This window comes from Topomyia yanbarensis, chromosome 3 (genome assembly GCF_030247195.1).
Source record: "Topomyia yanbarensis strain Yona2022 chromosome 3, ASM3024719v1, whole genome shotgun sequence".
In the NCBI taxonomy this organism is placed as follows: Eukaryota; Metazoa; Arthropoda; class Insecta; order Diptera; family Culicidae; genus Topomyia; species Topomyia yanbarensis.
The window spans coordinates 419,132,462-419,151,777 of NC_080672.1; the positions used below are offsets into that span (position 1 = coordinate 419,132,462).

Sequence of the window (19,316 nt, forward strand, 5' to 3'; positions counted from 1 at the left end):
CCCATACAAAAAAAGAGTAACACTCCCCGTACGGCGAAAGACTTCCAGCCGATTAGCCTGCTTCCCTGCGTAGGGAAAACCGTGGAGTGGATGGTCAACAAACGACTTATGATCTACCCCAAAGAAAATTCCTATTTTGACCAACGTCAATTCGCCTTTCGCAAGCGTGGAGGGACTGGAGCCCATCTCGGAACCTTCCAAGAAATAGTCCGGCAGGCCCTGGCGGACGATCAGTATGCCGGCAGTCTCCCGAGTTGAGGATGTTCTCCGGCAACTAGCTAACTGGAGAGTCACCGGAAACCTTGGGAACTACATCAAGGACTACCTTAACAATCGTGTCTTCCGATTGGGGGTCAGCAGTTTTCAGCCCGGAGCGCATGTGAAAGAAAACGGTGTCCCACGAGGGTCTGTCCTCGCCGTGAGCGCATTCCTCGTCAGGAAGAACTCCATGTTTGCATCCTTGTACTTTATATTTTCGTCTAGGCCGACAGCATCATAATCGTCGTGGTGGAGGGATCGCCCGCTCCAAACTGCAGTAAATACCGTCGAAAATGGGCTGAAGCAGCGGGGTTCAAAATGCTCAGTATCCCAGTAGATACTAACAGACCGGTCACACTCAGAGACGCACTTAAATCTTTCCGACAAGAACCAAAAATCCTCGGCATCACGCTGAACCACCATCTTACTTTCGTAGCCCACACTCGGACAGTCAAATAAGACTGCGAAAGCAGAAAGAGCCGTTCTGGAACAGGAGAACGACCCTGAACGTCGGTAGTGCGCTCATCAACAGCAAAATCTCCTATGATATTGAAATAACCAGTCACAACTTGGACGGATTTATGAGAATGTTCCCCTGTACAACGGAGCGACTCGATTAGCTTCCAACCTACCGCCGAGCACTCCCACCAAAACACCCTGTGTCGAAGCCGGATCCTCCCCTTTCGTTGGGAAGTCAGAAGCTCTCTGGAATTCCTCGAAAGGACTTTGGGTAGTAATTGTGCCCTTCTGACAACGGCCTAAAATATATTCTAAAAATACAGTGACACAGATCTCCCAAAACTAGCTCGCCTTCACGAGACCCGGGACCGACCCTAGAGCTGAACCAACGATTCCCGAACAACGTCCGGGCTTACACTAACGCTTCCAAGCTAGAAGAACGAGACGGAGTACGGGTCTACGGAATAGGAGCTGGTCTGGCCTACCACCTCCCGACAAGCTGCTCCTTTTTCAAGACAGGAGCTGCTGCCACCAGTCTTGCGATTGCAAGGAGACCAGAGGGAATACGGACCACAATTCGATCTGAATTTCTCTGAAAACGGGAACATCACTCCTTCCTCTGAAAACGGGAACATCACTCCTTCCTTACATACAATCTACAGAGGACACCTGCGAGATCAACGAGAATGAGGAAGCGGACTCATTGGCAACTCACGTGAGATAGACTCGAAGTTTGCTGACCACATTGATCCCATCAACGGATATATTCTCCCATTTCAAGTCAAAAACCGTGGCTCATATCATCAGCCACTGGAGGAGCTAACTCGGCCATCTCAAAAAAATCAAGGAACGACCTGCACGACCGGAATAACTGGCTCGAGCAAAGAGCCCTTTCCCGCTTTCGCGTTAGACACACCGAGATAACGCACTCACTCACGATCACTCGGACCGGCACCCCCGTCTGCCTCGTATGTCAAAACAGGCTCACCGTAGAATATATCCTAGTCGACTGTCCAGAATTTCGATACCTCCGAAACATCCACTAACTACCGTATTCAATCCGAGATATTTTGGTTAACGACCTGATAAATGAGGAGACAATTTCTCATTCTTGAGAGGTACCAAGCTCCTCGAGAAACCATAAAGACTGCCACGAACCCTTTGCCCCACCAACTCTGTTGAAGAGAAGGCTGAAATTTGCGCATGGTGTAACCGTGGTCGTGTGTATTTTTTTCTAAAAGTTTATTTGAACAAGCCAAGCGATTACCAGCGACGCGCATTCCAGTACGCGGAAAAAGCATACCTTCCGCGGTTGCTAGGAGCAATCACTTTCAAGTGTGCAAACGAGCTACTCACCGGTGGGTAGCCAACCACGAAATTTGAAATTTTCCTTACGAAATTTAAATTCGTAATTTTCCTTCAGAAACTAAGAATTTAAAATAGATATTTTCCATTATAAAAAGAGTTCAATTAGAAACTTTCTGGTAAGGAGTGATGGAAGGCGACTCGACCCAACGGGAGGAAGACTACAAATTACACCGCAGTTCCGGCAGTTACGACAATGCGATGAACGTTGTGTGCTTATATGTTACGCAATTTTTCGGTGGTTTACATTCGATATTCATATAAGAAGGTATTAGTTTAGTCACTCGGATACTCACAATACGAACGCCGTTGGGAATAGCGGTGAAAAAAATTCTCCAAGGGTCATTCGTACTAGATTTCATTTCTCCGTATGGCGACATAATTCGATTGATGTCATCTTCCTTAGTGCGCGATGCCAGATCATGGATACGAACGTCCAGCATGTCATTTTCGTTTTACACGGGGATCTCGATTCTGGTGTTGTTAAATTCGACCTCGTGTTGTATGTTGTTTTTTGCAATGAAGTTTTCTGTCTATGCCAAACTTCTAAACGTAATCAAAGCACAGTTTTTGGAGTGGTGTAGCTGAATGTACGTAACTTCTGCGGTATTAAGCTCCATTTTAACTTTTTTTCATCTTCTGAACTGTGGGTCTAACACGAGTTTTATTAATGTCAATCGAAATTGCTTTATCCCGTAGCACGAGCACTATTGTTTCCTTTGGCAGACCCATTTGACGGCGCAGCCGGGGGCAACGATACAATATTGTTTGTGCACTGGATATAGAGCAAAGTGCTGGCATTCTTTACTGGCACCTATAGCGCAGCGATATTTAGCTTCTACTTTGTGCGAGATCAGAAGATAGACTCGTGGTCATGTGTTGTACACAACCCTTTAATTTTTTATCAGAATTTGTCGCCTTACGTCCCATGTTTTTCTTGTCTAATCGATGCAAATTATGCAAAAACGATATAAAAGAACAAAAGTCTTATTTATTATTAAATTGATTAAAAAGAGAAAGAAATATATGGCGCCATTCTAAGATACACCATGGGGATGATAACAACGGGTTATCACTGTATTCGTAGCGCTGAACATTAGTTACAACCTCAAAACACATTTATTCAATCCGAAAAAAGAAGAATTCAATACAATCTTTGCTATGTAAACCTTGTAAATTTCTTTTAGAGAAAAGCATTGTTAGTTTCAAAAATCAGATTGCTACCGTTAGTTCCAACACTCTCTATTTTTACGATTGGGATATCGTGGATCATCATATCATCATAGATTGGTTGGTGTAAATAACATCTATTTGCGCGTTAGCCCACATAGTCTCTATTATCCTATGATGGCAGAGACATCGATCGTCCAGACGTGGGTCCGGGTTGATGGTCACTTAAATACTAGTTTGCAGTGAGCCTGAAGATATTCTATAATCACCCATTCGGACAACTTCGAGACAGCACTCAATGAAGTAATTTTACGATAGTTATTGACGTCTCACTTATTTCCGTTTTTATGAACTGGAAACATGTTCGCGGATTTCCAACGAGATGGAAAAACGCCACTAGCAATAGAAACTCGAATGATGTGAAGAAGGTGGAGAAACCAAAACGTGCCAATGCAGCTTTTCACAGTATGCGCCAGGTCCCGGATTGACAGACAGTTTAGGTCGAGAGATGCCGCTCTCTGGTAATCATCGTTGCATCGACATCGATAGCACTCAGAGGTTGGAATTCGGTTCGCTCCCATTCGAAATTTTTCCAGATCAAATTTCGGACAATAATTCTACAAATGTTCTTTCGTTCCCCTATATCTTCGATCCCTTCTGCCACCTTCTAAATTATACCCTTTTGAGAAAATCCAAGAAACCATCGCAAAGGTAAAGTATATATTATTACCACAGATGAGTAGTCGTTTCCACCGCTCTCACCCACCGTACGAGTTGATTACTTGATTAGTAACTATAGGAAAAACGATCGTAATGAGAGCGTAACGGCTGATGCGAATGGCACGCGTGTGTCTTCGCGGGTAAACGCTTCAACGTAAGAATCAAACAGAACCATTACAGCAGTTAGGAAAAAAATATATAAGAAATGTTAGGCGATGTTTTTAGCACCAAATTGGAATCTGTAAATATGAGTAATTAAATGAAGAATATTTTTATGACAAACATCGATAGATCTCAGCTTTCTAAATAATACATGTATCCTACTCTTAAAACTTCAGAATAATTTGAAATTGAATTAAAGTTTTACGTACAAAAAAGCAGGGTCGGCGGAAAGCGTGGGTAGTATGGGTAGTACTACCCACTCGAAAATAACCGAGTGGGTAATTACCCACTCGAAATTTTAAACCATTTCAAACAATCTAAATGCGCAACGCATGTATCTCGCACTACACACATTTGAAAACATCGATGTACCACAATTCCATTTGCATTTAAACGAACGTGATTTAATGTGAATGTAATGTAAGCGGCTTGTGCATTGCGAAAAGGGAAACAATCCTTACTAATGGACCCCTCACCCTATGCTTTCTACCCACTCGGGCGTACAGTGTTTCGCCGCCCCTGTAAAAAAGTATGAATAATCGAGTTCATTCTCTTACAATATCACAAACTTTCTCAATTTCAAGTAATGAATTGCCCCCATTCTGAACGGTTTATCCCTACAATATATGTCAACACTCCCAGCAGCAACAGCGGGTTAAGGGCTCTCCGTCTAAGACACGGCACAATAAACGATGTCGCGAGCAAATCTAGGCCAATGGGTCTCTTGAAATGCAATGCAATTTTCCTCTTGAACTGCAAATAGAAACAGTTCGACAGTCCCCTGGAGTGGGGGACGGGGCTGAAGCGTGTCATCCAGAGCGCGATACAGTTTAAGGTCAGAGTAATGACATTGAAGATTATTATTATTATTACTATTATTATGGTGTTGTGGTGTTTGCTGGGTCCCCGGAAGGGTTGTGAAAAAAAATTGCTGCCACTTTAACTGAGGTCTTTGATGGCTATTGAATGTGATGGCTTTTGTGTAGGCGCAGGCGTGTGTCACAACCAGCCCACTAGGTAGGTTCATTTTGCTGTCGCCATGGATACCCGGGTAGAAAAATGTAACAAAAAGAGTGCGCTCTGAAATCAATGAAATCACAGTTACGTGAGAAGATTTCTTATTCATCTTTACCAAAGTTTAGATTGGAAAAATAAACGCATAATTGACAAAATCGAATAGTTTTTGTGTAGGTCCTAGGGGTACGTCTGGAAATAACTGAACTAGGTTTAAAAATCGACTAAAAGAGGACTCTTCCGGTCACTCAGGGACTTAAAAGTTTGACAAAAGCGGAGGCTAATGATCTTTGGCACGAAATTGACTCCAGAACATCTTTCGAGTAATGGCACGAGATTAGATACGGCTAGAAAAGCGTAGAGCCATCATGAGACCGCCGAAGAGGAAAGATAAGTTTTTAGAGGCATTCACTCAACCACATCTGGCCATTGTTCCATTCCGGTTGTCACGAACGGTGTGCTCCGCTTTCCCCACGAGCAAATTGCCTGCCAAATCATGTATTTTTCGCACACTTAGACATTCTCTGCTTTCTAACTTCCTCAGGGACGTCGAACTTAACGAGCAGTAAAGAAAAAGGAGCCCAGGAAGCTGCTGAAAATCACATTTTTATATAAGTCTCTTCATCCAAATGATTCTTTATTTGGATGGAACAATTTGGCTCTTAACCATATCATTAAAAATTATCAATTTTTCACCTCAAAATTTGACCTAACCTTCCAATATAAGAAAAACAGGTATCGTATCCAGAAACAATCTCAAACCGATGGTTTACGATAGGTTTCAATGCGTTATTCTTAAAACACCATTTCTCAAATCTCTTTTTCGATTACTTCAGAATGTATAGAGCACCTTTATACATAGGAGAGAAGATTTTCAGAAAGTTTGAAAGCAATCGTACCTAAAAAACCTTTGGCGTTTGTAGGCCATTGCCAGTTATGGTGACCACAGTGTTTCTTAGCTGGCCCATTACAAGGTTTACCTTAGTGAGCACTTTGTTAAAAAGAATCACAGCATTTTGATTTTTTTTTTTGAACGATGAAATTTCACTAAACTAATATACTAACTAATATCTCTAATATACGAACATCATCGATTCCTGTTACCAGGAAAGAAATTTCTTCACTTGACATAAACTTGATTGTGTTCGAGAGGTAATGTAGTCGATCTTCTATTGCGCAGTCTTCAATTTAAACGAGAATTCTCCGTTAGGCATCTTTATTGGTACACATTTCTACCCATGGTTATACTTTACCGGTCAAGATTACCAACTGCACAATCTCACTAGGAAGGCCTTCGAAATCAATCGCTTCCATGTTAATGTTCCACAGATATAGGTTTTTCTTCATTTATATTGGAACACTATTTACTAGCACAATACAATTGTGTTTGCTTTACCGATGATCGATGATCTAAAACGGATCTGGCATTTGATTTAAGCAGTTAGTCCTGGAACCCGGCGTGGCCCTCGACGGCCCTGGATTTTCCCACTGTATTCTACCGGTCATCGTGATTTCCCGTTTTGTAATCCTTTACACTTTTTTCCTTCACATCGACGATCACATTCATGGTGCGTTTCAAAATATATCGCGGATTGGACAATTTCCCGATTTTTGCAAATCGCACGATAAGAGAGATCCGAAATTTCCAGGTAAAGGGTGTACGGAATCAAATTGCATCCAACTTTCAGGGAATAGAATTAAACATTGTTAGGGGCGGTTCATAAACCACGTAGACTCATAGGGGGGACGGGGGGTCTAGCAAAAGTCTACGTTTGTCTACGAGGGGGGAGGGGGACTCTTTGAAAAAGTGTACGTAGACTCTTATTGTTTTGTTATTCTCGTATTACTAATTATAAATGGGATTTAAAGGAAGTTGTATTTAAAATATCAGTCTATTCAGCTAGGTGTATTTATGCAGGCACTTCAAAGCTAGTACACTATTGAGGTAACTACTCGTTAAGCGACCACTCAACCCGGAACCCTCGATTATGTTTGGGCAACCTCACACATTGTTGTTTCTTGCGTATATTTTGATATAGTTTTGATCTAGGAATAATACAAAATGACAGTTCTAAAGATGTTTGACCAAAATTCCTCTCGACGGAAGATTTTGACTGTGAAATCATATGAGGCACCACTAGTTAGCAGACATGCATGTACCATTAAATGCATCAACCATAAAAAGTTAAGAAATGGTCAAAGTTAAGCAATAAAACCACCATTGTAACAACAAAACACCCGATTTTTATTAATAGGTGGATTATTTTTTTTAATTTGTTGTTCGGTTAAAGCAGTAGTGTAGTGAAACTTCTACAACAAAGTGTTGACTCGAGTTAATCAGTTTCTCTTGCAATCATTTACACTGATTTCAAAATATTTAAACACCCGTTAAATTTTATGTCTTGACCCTACGCAACTCCGTGCAAACCAGTTCTACTATATTTATCTTCGAAAATATTCGGAGTTAAGCTTTGATACTTTGCGATAATACTCTCAGGTGATATGGCTATTAATTATATAAGAAAAATAAATATTTTTGGGAAGATTTAAATATTTGTTCACGAAAAGTGAAGTTTGTGAGCATAGTTGGTGTATTATTTTAGTCTAGATAATAGTACACATCGACAGTATTATTTTGTAATTGTTTCCTTTAATTTAACAATTTTGAATGCACCAGCAAGGCTCAAAAAGTGTTTAGCAATTCTGCATTGTTGCTGTAGGTTACACTTCGGCCAAAACTTGAACTAGTTATAGCAATAAATCTTTTTACATATACTTGAGTGACTAACCTTGAAAAGAAGTATTCCGCTACACAAACGTTGACAAACACCTTGAATTGTTATTAATTGATTTGATCAGTCATAGACAAAAAACCAATGTGAAAAATCTTTCGTTAATATTTAAAAAGTTTGAAATAAATCGGAACGTTAATTTTTAATTGCTTCTTGCTAATTCTACATTTCCCGCGAATAAAAAAATAAAAGCCTGCGTAGATTTTTGGCGTGGGGGGAGGGGGGTTGGTAAAAGTCTACTAAGGTCTACTAGGGGGGGAGGGGGGTTTAAAAATTTTCAAATTTCGGTCTACGTGGTTTATGAACGGTCCCTTAATCCTTTTCCAGGTTCGTTGTATTTAATTTCATAGCCATAGTTTTTTTTATTCATTTCGTTTACAAATTTGATTTTTTATAACGAAGACTATGCTTGGTCAAGATATTCAGAGGGGGGCTTATTTCCACATCATTGTAGTAGCAGTTGTATCAAGGACAGGGAGAGAAGGCATGGTGACAGGAAAAGAAGAGCAAATCTTGCAACTTTCGGGCAAACGGGAGATCAGCGGAACAATTTAGCGCCTCAGTCTAGTAAGTCGTCGAGTACCGGATTGGCGGATGGTATTCTTCGGACCCGCGGGGAATCCTTCAAAAGTCATCGGATCTCGAGTCGCTCTCGCTTCAGTTTCCTTCTATGCAGGCGTAGTGGTAAGGGTAACGGCGATTACATAGTGGCACTCTGGAGCTGGTCGGTTCCACAAGGCAACAGAAAATTTCTAAACACGAAAAATAAAAGAGAAAGGCTAAATTGGGATATTTCTCGTTTTTATGAAAGTATAAATAAGGGACATATAGGGAAGATCACGATTTGCCAGCATATCTCGAACTGGGACATTGGGTGGTCTACCTCGGGCCCGAAGGGAGTCCTTTAACTGAGACCTGGCGTCCAAATACCCGGCGCATATCGAGACAACGTGCTCGATGTCGTGATAGCCCTCGTCACAAGCACACAGACTACTCTCCGCAAGCCCAATATGGCGCAAATGCGCATCCTAGGTGTAGTGGTTGGACATAAATCGGGACATCACACGAATGAAATCCCGACCCACATCCATCCCCCTGAACCAAGGCTTCGTTGATACCTTTGGGATAATCGAATGTAGCCATCGTCCAAGTTCCCCATTGCTCCACGAGGTTTGCCAACTGTTGAGCGTCCTCTGACGACAAATACAAAAAAAAATCGTTGAAGCAGATTGGTCTTTCGTATATGTCACCAACCTTTGCTAATGAGTCGGCCTTTCCATTGCCCGGGATACAGCATTGAGAGGGGACCCAAACAAAGGTAAACTGATAAGATTTTTCAGATAACGTACACAAGGACTCCCGTATCTTCCCCAGGAAATATGGGAATTGCTTTTTGGGCTTGAGCTGAGGCTGTCCAAAATGTTGAAGTAGTGATCTGTGGGCAGAGTGTCGATGATCCCAAGGGTGCTCTGAAACCATAGTTTTTGTAGGGATATCAATTTTTTCTTCATATCTTCCGATTTAACTTCCTTAAGGTGCTTCCGGAGTGCCGGCTTCACGGTGGTCCAATATTTCGCAATAGGCTGCATTGCCGGTGCATTCGGGGGATGAAGATGCTTTGGCACGAAGTTGATCTCCTTGGTACTTGTACCACTTCAGAACATCTTTCAAGTAGTAGCACGAGGTTAAATCCAGCCAAAAAACGTAAGGACTTCGTGAGATCCTAGTAGACGCTGTTGGAGGCATTCTTTCAAGAACTCCTATCCCATGGCCGTTCCGGTCGTCACGAATGGGGCGTTCTGCTTTCCCCATGCGCAACTTGCTTGCCAAATCATGTATTTTTTGTATTCTAACCTCCTCAGGAATGTCAAACTTATGACGAAGAGTAAAGAAAAGGAGCTTAGGAAACAGCTGGCAATCTGCTTTCAGATAAGTCTCGCCATCGCTTACGAGACAATATGGTTTCTTTTTTTATATATTTCGTTTATTTGGTACGGCTCAATACGTTAGCTTAACTGAGCCTTGGATCTTTTAATTAGTATTTACAATGTACAAATAATAATAAATAAATCGAACTTTATTATATATCCATCGGATCTTGTGTACGCGATTTCGTCGCTGTTGTGCTATCTTATGACAAGCGCCATTTAGCACATTTCGAGAAAAACGATTTTTAAAGTTTGAGATTGAATATCTTGAAACTTATAAATGATAAAAACAATTCAAAGAAGACAATTAATGCTTCAATCTATTCTGTATTAAACTCTCAAATATCATGAAGTTCGGTTGACTATGTTGCGAGTTTTCACTATAAATGTAAACAAAATTCGCACTCACACGTGTCATAGGCGTGTATTGATGACAAAATTTGTATAACGTGTCATAACCGTGCATGAAAAATTTTCCATAGAAAAAAATCATCAATTTTTAACTTTTATTCATATCTTTGCGTTCATATGGGCTATAAACAATCGGTGAAATGCATTTTGAAGGGAATGAGTCAGGGCATCTAGAAAAAATAGTTATTTTTAGTTACAGTGTTGCCAAATATCCTTTATTTCCAATTTAAAACTAAAACTGTGATTTTCTCACAACTCGTGTAATTTTCTTTTGAAAATGTTTATGTCATTGTGTTCCTCAGACATTTTCACGCATAAAAACATCTAAAACTTCAATATAAGTTGAGCAAATCCCTAGATACAGTGATTTTAAGCAAAAAACTCACAATTTCTCATGACGTTTCTCGCAATATCCAAGTAACCAAGTAGAATTTCAAAATTCTGAAAACGCCACTTTGTAGAGATTTTTCAAACAAGTAATGTGGCATATCTAACTCAGTTTACCCCAAAATGGCGTTTGTCATAAGATAGCACAACAGCGACGATTTGTTATTTAGCGTAAAGAACTTCCTTCTTGTTGAAGATCCATCGGCTGCATCGCCTGCTGTTGCTTGAGGAATACTTAGTCCACTTTCTCTTGGTTTATCGTTTTCGTCCATGCTATCCTCGCTATTGATGTTGTATGGGCTTTCACGATCACCTGGTTTGAGTTGTCTGAAGGAACTGCGGGTCATGATCGTGTATCCATTGTTTTTGTCATTTACTTTATTGTCGGTGGGCTTTGTGATGGGTTCGCTTCCAGTTGATGTTGTTGCGTTACAGGTTTTTGAACATGGTTTGCCGTAGTGTGTCTTCTTGTTACAAAACTGGCACGTAGGGGTCTGTCCTTCATATGTGCACAGCGTGATTTGAGTTTTGGTTACGCCATCTTTTTCGTATTGAAAATTCAGGTAGTAAGGAATAAATTTTGTCACTCGCATTGTCGCGTCACAAAACACCGCTGGAAACACCTGGAAAACAAAAATTTCTCCAGGCTTCAACCTTAACGGATTCCACCATTCCGTATTCCAACATGATGATTGAAATAAATTTATCGGTAGTACACGGGAATAGATCGTGCAGACGCTCATTAATCCTATCATCGTCAATATAAACGGGTATCTTGATTCTAACATTGTCATGCTCAACGACGTGTTGCATATTGTTTTCCATAGCAAAACTTTCCGCCGTGGCTAAAGTTTTAAATGTTATCATTACAAGTGTGGTGGAATTGGATGACAACGACTTCCGTAAGTCTAAGCTGCATTTGCACCTTTAATAACTGTTCCACTGCGCGGACACTAGGACGGACTGGTTAGCAGACCCGTGCGCAAGGGGAGGGTTTTGGGGGTTCAAACCCCTCCCATTACTTTTGAAAGTTTCTTAATTTCCTGATCAGGAAAAAATTATACTGCGAGTCGTTTTGGCACATACACAATGGCATTTGAGTAAGGTCATTCTAGAAACAAGTATTTGAAGAAACCCTACAAAGGCTGGTTGTAAAAGGATGTAAGACAAGTTGATCGGCAGCGCTGAATCCGTTCAAGTCTCGACAAGTTTTGCTAGGGATTTGCTAGGTTTGTAATACAGCAAAGCAACGAACGAACAACACGAACTTGGAGAAAATCGGGATATCATTGTCTAGAGAAATTTTACCATAGGTGATCTCTGCACCAGAGTGGTTGAGAACCAAATGGCTCACGAAACCGGGCATCGGTATCGAGAGAAATTCCGCCGCCGGAAAACTCTCACCACCACCTAGTAGATAAATACGATCGAGTATCGCCAAGAATAATAAAAAAAAAACCCTGCGAATGGTGTTCTATAGGGATGTAAGTAGTTATGTTCGGCATCCCCTCAGAAGTAATACCTTGGGAGGAACAAGAAATAGTTTAGTCGTTAGACTTACTACAAACTACCACAGTAGGAATCCGACGCTACCATGAGCGAGCAGGCGGTGGTGTCTGATCAAGATTCCTTCTCGATAAGACATTGTTTTAATTTGTTGAGCCGAGTCGACACAAGACTCACACCCCAAATCCGACGGGTATGTTGCTATTACTTTTGGGTAAGATTCTATTGTCTTTTCGGTAACAGGTAAGTGTTCACAGATCTCATCCTCGTGATTCGGACTCGTGGGCGTTAGCACACACATTGGTTGCCACTGAATCAAAAAAAGGAATTTTATATTCTCAAACATGTCTTGAAAAAGATTATGCGTTCCAGTTTTGCTACCGGGTATATCCCGAAAGCATGGCGAGAAACAACTGTTAGATTTATTCCCAAAGGGGGCGCTCAAGCCATGAAGAAGCCAAGAGTTTTAGGTCTATCAGCTTTGTGGAAATCTGAATGCCTGCCGACGAGATCGCTCTGTCTGCTTGATTAGGGATTAGTGGCGTCCGTTCACCGCGAAAGATGGAATACGAAAGTGGTCGAGTGCCGGTTTTTGGTATTCTCGTGGCATGGCTTACTGTGTCCGGCGGTCGTTCGTAACCATGGCATTTTACCGACTCACATCTCTATCCATAGAGTGACCTACTTATACCTCACAAGCTTAAGTTCTTTTTTTTTAAAGCTTTAGAACGGATAATCGATCATCACATCAGGAACGTTGGTTTAGTTGAATATCTACCGCACAAAATGCAACATGCATATCAGTGTGGGAAATCCACGATGTTGTTTACAACGTTGAGAAAGCCTTCTCGCTCAAGCAATCTAGCTTGGGTGTATTCCTAGATATTGAGGGTACTTTTGACAATGTGTCTGTTCAGTCCATTCTGGAAGCGACGCGCAGTCATGGGATATCTACATGTATCTCGGGTTGGATAAACGCAATGCTCAGTAACCGCATTCTTTGCTCGTCACTGCGACAGGCTGAGAGGCGAAAGTTGAGTATTTGCGGTTGTCCTCAGGGCGGCGTTCTGTCACCTTTGTTAAGGAGCTTGGTTGCCAACGGCTTGTTGAAGAAATTCAATGAGCTTGAATTTCCATCCTACGGGTTTGCTGACCAAATACTAATTACTGGAATTTGCATCTTTGACTTAATGCAACAAGCTTTAAGAGTTGTCTAACAGTGGTGTCAACACATTAAATTATCAGTTAACCCAAGCATAACTTCAATGGTTCTTTTCACGAAGAAGCGAATAACAACCTGGGTTCGTCCCTTGCAGTTCTTTGATTCTGAGCCACTGTGTGCAGATCAAGTCAAATACGTTGGAGTTATATTGGATTCCAAACTGAATTGGTTTGCCCACATTGAGTTCAGAGTCAAGAAAGCGTGCATGGCTTTCGAGCAGTGTAGACGAACTTTTGTTAAGACCTGGTGTCTCAAACCCAAAAACGTCTATTCGACCCTTAAACTGAGCTTGTCCGGCAAAGTTAAAAACTTCTGCTCCGATAGTCAGGCTGCCATCAATGGCCTTAGCTCGAACAAATCACGATCCAAGCTATCGATCGCGTGCCGAACCCACATCGAAGAACTAAGCAGTGGACCACCATCTACCTTGTTTGGTCGCCCGGACATTCCGGTACTACTGAAAAGGGATGGGCTTGCGAATTGACCAGGGCAAGTGCAGCGATTGACTTCGTTGGTCCTGAGCCCGCCCTGCCAATTTCTACAAGTTGGATAAGAAAAAAATACGGTCCTGGACTTCGTCCGAGCACCGCAATTATTGGAGAAATATTCAGTCGTGTCGTCAAACAAAGGCGTTTCTAGAACAACCGTGCCCAGTGATTTCGCAAAATCTCCTACATTTTTTGAAACTACACTGTGGCATTCTGACCAGGACTTTAACCGGCCACTGCAAACTCAATTATTACACGGCAACTATTCAGCGCGCTGAGTCATTTTTATATGATCTTTGTGAATCCGACTACGGAACCTCATATTATCTGATATACAGCTGCCTGGTAGTAGCGAAATTGCGAATTCGAGTTTTCGGCCGTCTTTACATAAACGACTCCGAGTTTGGACGACTGAAACTCGGAGACATACCGAATTTCCTTATCCAATGTGGCAGGCTTCCTCGCAGACGATTTGAACTACTTGTGACTTCCGATTCCTGATTCCTGAAGACGACTGCTGTTGACGTATTCATCCACATGCTGGTTGACGTATCTTGTGTCATAAATGCAAGTCTGCATCCTTAGCGAATTCTCTGACACCGACACGCTCGAGGCAGTGATCCTTTCTCAGCAAACGATGGATTCGGCCGACCGGACACGCTGGTGTAGCAAACGAAAACTAATCTGGCTTGTATCCGACTTGTACGAACCAATCATGGCGCAAATAATATCTGCTTTCACAAAACCCATTATTTCTGTTAGTTTCATTTATAGCGAATTCTACAGAATTAGTTACAAAATTGTTGTACAAATTTCTAATCATAAAATCAAATGTTTGATAGCAGATATTCACGTTAAAAACATCGGGTGCAATTCCGGCCGAAAATTTTGAAACGGGACCCATATATTGAAACGTTAGAAGTGTTCTGTGTGTGTGTGTTAACCTTCCTATCTCCCACTAGCTGGTAGTGATTTACAGAAAAAAGATGTTTGCATGTATTTAAACATTCATGCAAATAACTTTGTTCACGGATTTAGGAAGGTGTTAGCTCAATTGACTTTCCGATGACCCATTTCGTGTACAGTGCCAGACATGTTCCGAGGTCATCGTTCCATCAACTAGCCCCGCCTTACTGTAATGTTTGTATCAATTGGATTGTAACATTACAGTAAAACTTTCGATTCCATTTAAGCAGGAAATCGACGCGTATTTATTATAATGGTTCAATTTGTATATATATAACATAACACATGTGTACTAGAACTTACCATTTTTTCAGTTTTCTACCTTCATTCATATCTTCCATTTATGTCTCCTTTAACTCTCATCCACATTTCTTGAATTCCTGCTTATTTAAGAAAGAAAAGGGGAAATAATAAAAAGAACCGATAGACTCCGCGTTTTCCTGAGCGCTTCCGTTTCTCCTAGTCTGATGTCACTGCCTGTTGGACTTGTGTAAGTTTTTCCATTGGAGATCTCCAAGGAGCTGTAATTAAAGAAAGATCTGACTTCTATCCAGAAGTATCAGTTTTTCACATTAATAGATTATATATGTACACTACAAAACAATCCCGTGTATAATGCAACCATTTTTTGAACATTTATATGTACATATACACACATAAACACATACACATATATACACACATGTATACATAAAACCGATTTAATCCACCCATCAGTGGGATGAGGCACCTCTCATACATATAACTGTTGTATTATTCATTAATTTGCCAAACGCACGCAAAGCTGGCAAGCAACTATATGTGAGACAAGCACAGCCTCGAGTCCTGCACGTATAACACGTATAATAAACTGAATAAATTAAAAAACAATAACAAAACAAATCAAAAATCAAAACAATTATGAAACAAAAAAAGTTATTCATAAAATGGATAGAATGATCCATATAAATCAAATTAATAAAACAAATCAAATTAGCTCAAATGAAAATCAAACAAAATTAAAAAAGTTATGAAATTAAGAGAGTAAATTGTTTCAAGCTAACTAACTGCCATCCAATAACTAAAAGAACTGACTAAACCGAATTAATAAAATGAAGAAACTGAACAATATATGAACTGGGAAAAACTAACAATTTAATAAAATGATTAAAACAAATGAAACAATTAACATGAATAAAACAATAAAAAAAATTATTGAATTAATAAGATAAATAATATGAATAATGTGGATAACACTAGCCGCCATGTTTGAAAAATGCAAAAACAACCAAGTCCATTGCAGCCGCCAGAAAATGTGTCGTCTAAGTATTGAAATTACCTTTAAATCGCATTCGCAAATAGCATTTGTTCCTAGGGGCAATTAGCACAGGCGAGTTGAGCCAAACGTCAAACTATTAAAATCGCCTGACGATCTTAGTCCGCATTTTTTTTTGACCGGGTACTGACTCCATTCAGATATCCGAACCGGTTCCGGAATGAGTTTAACTGGGAATCAGTGAAATCGTTGCATCAACTAGTCAAGTTCAGATGGCGCTGTCAATGCTAAGTGGGAACATTTTTTTGGTAGCTCGCGCACATACATAGTAAAATAATTGTGATATGACGATAAAATCACTACGTCAAATTACACTATTCCAACGATACTTTTGCCTACCAACACATAACACAACAGGAGAAACGACCTACCGAGCGATTAACTTCGATTTCCTATCAAATATATTACATTTCACTGCAAAATTTTGCAAACTATGGGAGGAACACAAAATCACTTCCGAGAGATTCGGCAGTGCTGCCACTTCCCAGCCTTGAAACGTTAGAAGTGTTCTACTTCAAAATTAGCTCAAAACAATGGAATTATAATTGTGGACGTAATGGAGTGTCTTCACTCGAATAAATGACCTTGACCTACTTTCTCTGCTATATCGACTGAATACCTTTATTTCCTTCTCTGTCTCTCCACAGAAGCTACACCCGCCCTGGTAGACACAGAATCTGCCAGCCGACAGAGCAAAGCCGTTTCCACACACTGTCCACGTTCCTGCCCGCTGGCATCGACCCCCCAGGAACCGGTCTGCGGCAGCGATGACCTAATCTACGCCAACAGCTGCGAGATGAAGAAGAAAACCTGTACGAAGAATGCACCGAACACGGTGACGGAGAACAAGAAAGGCTGCGAACGATCCCAGGGTTCCCAGTGCTCGCACCGATGTCCAACGGAGAAGGATCTGGTGTGCGGAACTGATGGCAGAACGTACCTGAATCGGTGCATGTTGCGAGTTCAGGCATGCCGAGTTGGAATTGCTGCTGTCTCATTGGCCCACGTCGGACCCTGCGCCAACGGAAGCGTCATCCGGGAATCCTGTCCAGTGGATTGCAACAGGCATCTTATAATTTTCAATCAAACTTAATCGAACGTCCCTTTCTAATGTTTTCTTCTTTGTAGTGCCCCTCAGGATGGACCGGTTTGCGCATCGGACGGAAACGTGTACAACTCGACCTGCCAGATGAAGCTGATGACTTGCGGACAGGGTGTGGTATGTTCTTGTCTCGCTGACTGTGTGCAACACCTTTACTGACGTCGTTTTAGGTTAGAACCAGCCGAAAGCACTGCCAAAGCACACGGAACTGCCGTGAATCTTGCTGGAGAGTAGCGCGACCTACCTGCGGATCCGATGGACGCCTGTACGCCAGCGCCTGTAAAATGCGATCCTCCAACTGTGGTAAGCACGTTTTCGAAGTGCCCATCTCGTACTGTATGTCCCAGGAACGTGCCGGAGGAAGCTCGATGGCCGCTACCAACAAGATTGAAGACTGTCCAACGGAGTGTTCCCGAGAGGCACAACAAATGATCTGCGGTAACGACGGTAACGTATACACGTCCATGTGTGAACTGAAGATGCTGAACTGCGGGTATGATATCAAGATACGGCAACGGTTTTGGCTGGGACTGGAACTGAAATTAAACTTATCCTTTTCAGACAGCGTAAGAAGATCCAACCTGTTTCAGTCGACCGGTGCAAGCAGAAACTAAGCCGCTGTAAATCTATCCCGGCCTGCAAACATCACAGCAAAAACGGTGTCTCGATGTTCGGTGATCAGAAGGATCTGCTGTGCGGTACCGATTCGCGGACATACCACAATGAGTGCGAACTAGCGAGGGCAACCTGTTTGTAAGTTGTTGTTGTTGTTTGCCAGATGTTGGGGACGCCTGCTTGGATGGCATGACACTCATTCTAACACCCAATGTTTTAATGGCAGCCATTTTTTCTCTGTTCGCAGACTTATTCGATTATTTGGTCTAAAAATTTCCCCATTCTTCCAGACGCGGCGTCCAGCTGGCCCACATTGGAGCATGTACACAACTGAAGACGAAAACGGACAGCAGCGAATGCTCGATGTGCACCTTCGAAGATGAACAGCTCGGCCCGATCTGCGGATCCGACGGAAACACGTACCGATCCAAGTGCGAACTTAAACAGAAAACCTGCGGTCTTCGGGTGGTGCCGGTATCGCTGAAGAATTGCGCCACCACAGCTCAGTGCGAATCCAGCTGCGAATCGGTGCCAACGAGCTACATCTGCGGCTCGGACAACAAACTCTACCCGAACGAGTGCTTCATGAGGCGGGAGAACTGCGGCAAGCATATGTTTATCGTACCGATGAAGCGCTGCTTGGCGGCATTCACCTTCAAGGGCTGTTCGCGAATCTGTCCGCAGGAATTCGAACCCGTTTGCGGTACCGACGGAAAGACCTACTCGAATGAGTGCTTCCTGAGCATCGAAAACTGCCGATCTCGGTCGCAGGTGCAGAAAAAACACATAGGTCCCTGTGGACGACCTGAGGAACCATCGCACAATTATCTGTACTGAACCAACAACTCTTCCGATTGCCACACAAATCAGTCATTGCCCTTCGGCCTCCCCTCCGCACTAGAGCCCCACTCTGCCACAAGCGGTCCTTATCTTCACTGTCTAGCTGTTAGGACTGTTTAGGAATAGTATCGTAATTTGAAGAAATGTTCTAAAACAACCCTTGCCTAAGGGAGGTGGAGGCTATGGAAGGAAAAAGGACAAGTACGTTTTGTAGCAAACTGCCACGAAATTTCGCGAAAAGAACTGAACAAAACAAGACTTTTTTGATAAAAGAAGAAAAAACGAAGAAATCTTTTCGACCTAACTATTTTTTTTTCTCGTAAAATGTACACTTTTTCTACCCGAAAGTCAAAATATGTTTCACTTTAACTATTGCGAAACTGTTTTTAAAATGGAAAAGGCCACCCGAACCACGGATGCCAGCTCTTTTATTAGTTCAAATGCTAAGTTTTAGTTTTTAGATAACGTGTAAAAAGGAACGAAAATTTTCAGTGTTTTTAAACAGTATAATTTTGTAGTCAAACGATAGTTCGAGTACTAAAACAAACAAAAAAACATGTAATTTATTGCCTAATTAATAATAACAAAAAAACAAA

General features: G+C 41.7%; 1 protein-coding gene across 1 annotated transcript in view; it reads left to right on the plus strand.

The window, feature by feature from the left end:
- LOC131691530 (agrin) overlaps positions 1-19,316 on the plus strand; it is a 191,041-nt gene extending 171,725 nt beyond the window's left edge. The window contains exons 2-6 of the mRNA XM_058978035.1: positions 16,811-17,228; positions 17,292-17,382; positions 17,436-17,758; positions 17,827-18,018; positions 18,171-19,316. Of these exons, the coding sequence (XP_058834018.1) occupies positions 16,811-17,228; positions 17,292-17,382; positions 17,436-17,758; positions 17,827-18,018; positions 18,171-18,717 (1,571 nt within the window). The 3' untranslated portion in view covers positions 18,718-19,316. The remainder of the gene's footprint in view (positions 1-16,810; positions 17,229-17,291; positions 17,383-17,435; positions 17,759-17,826; positions 18,019-18,170) is intronic.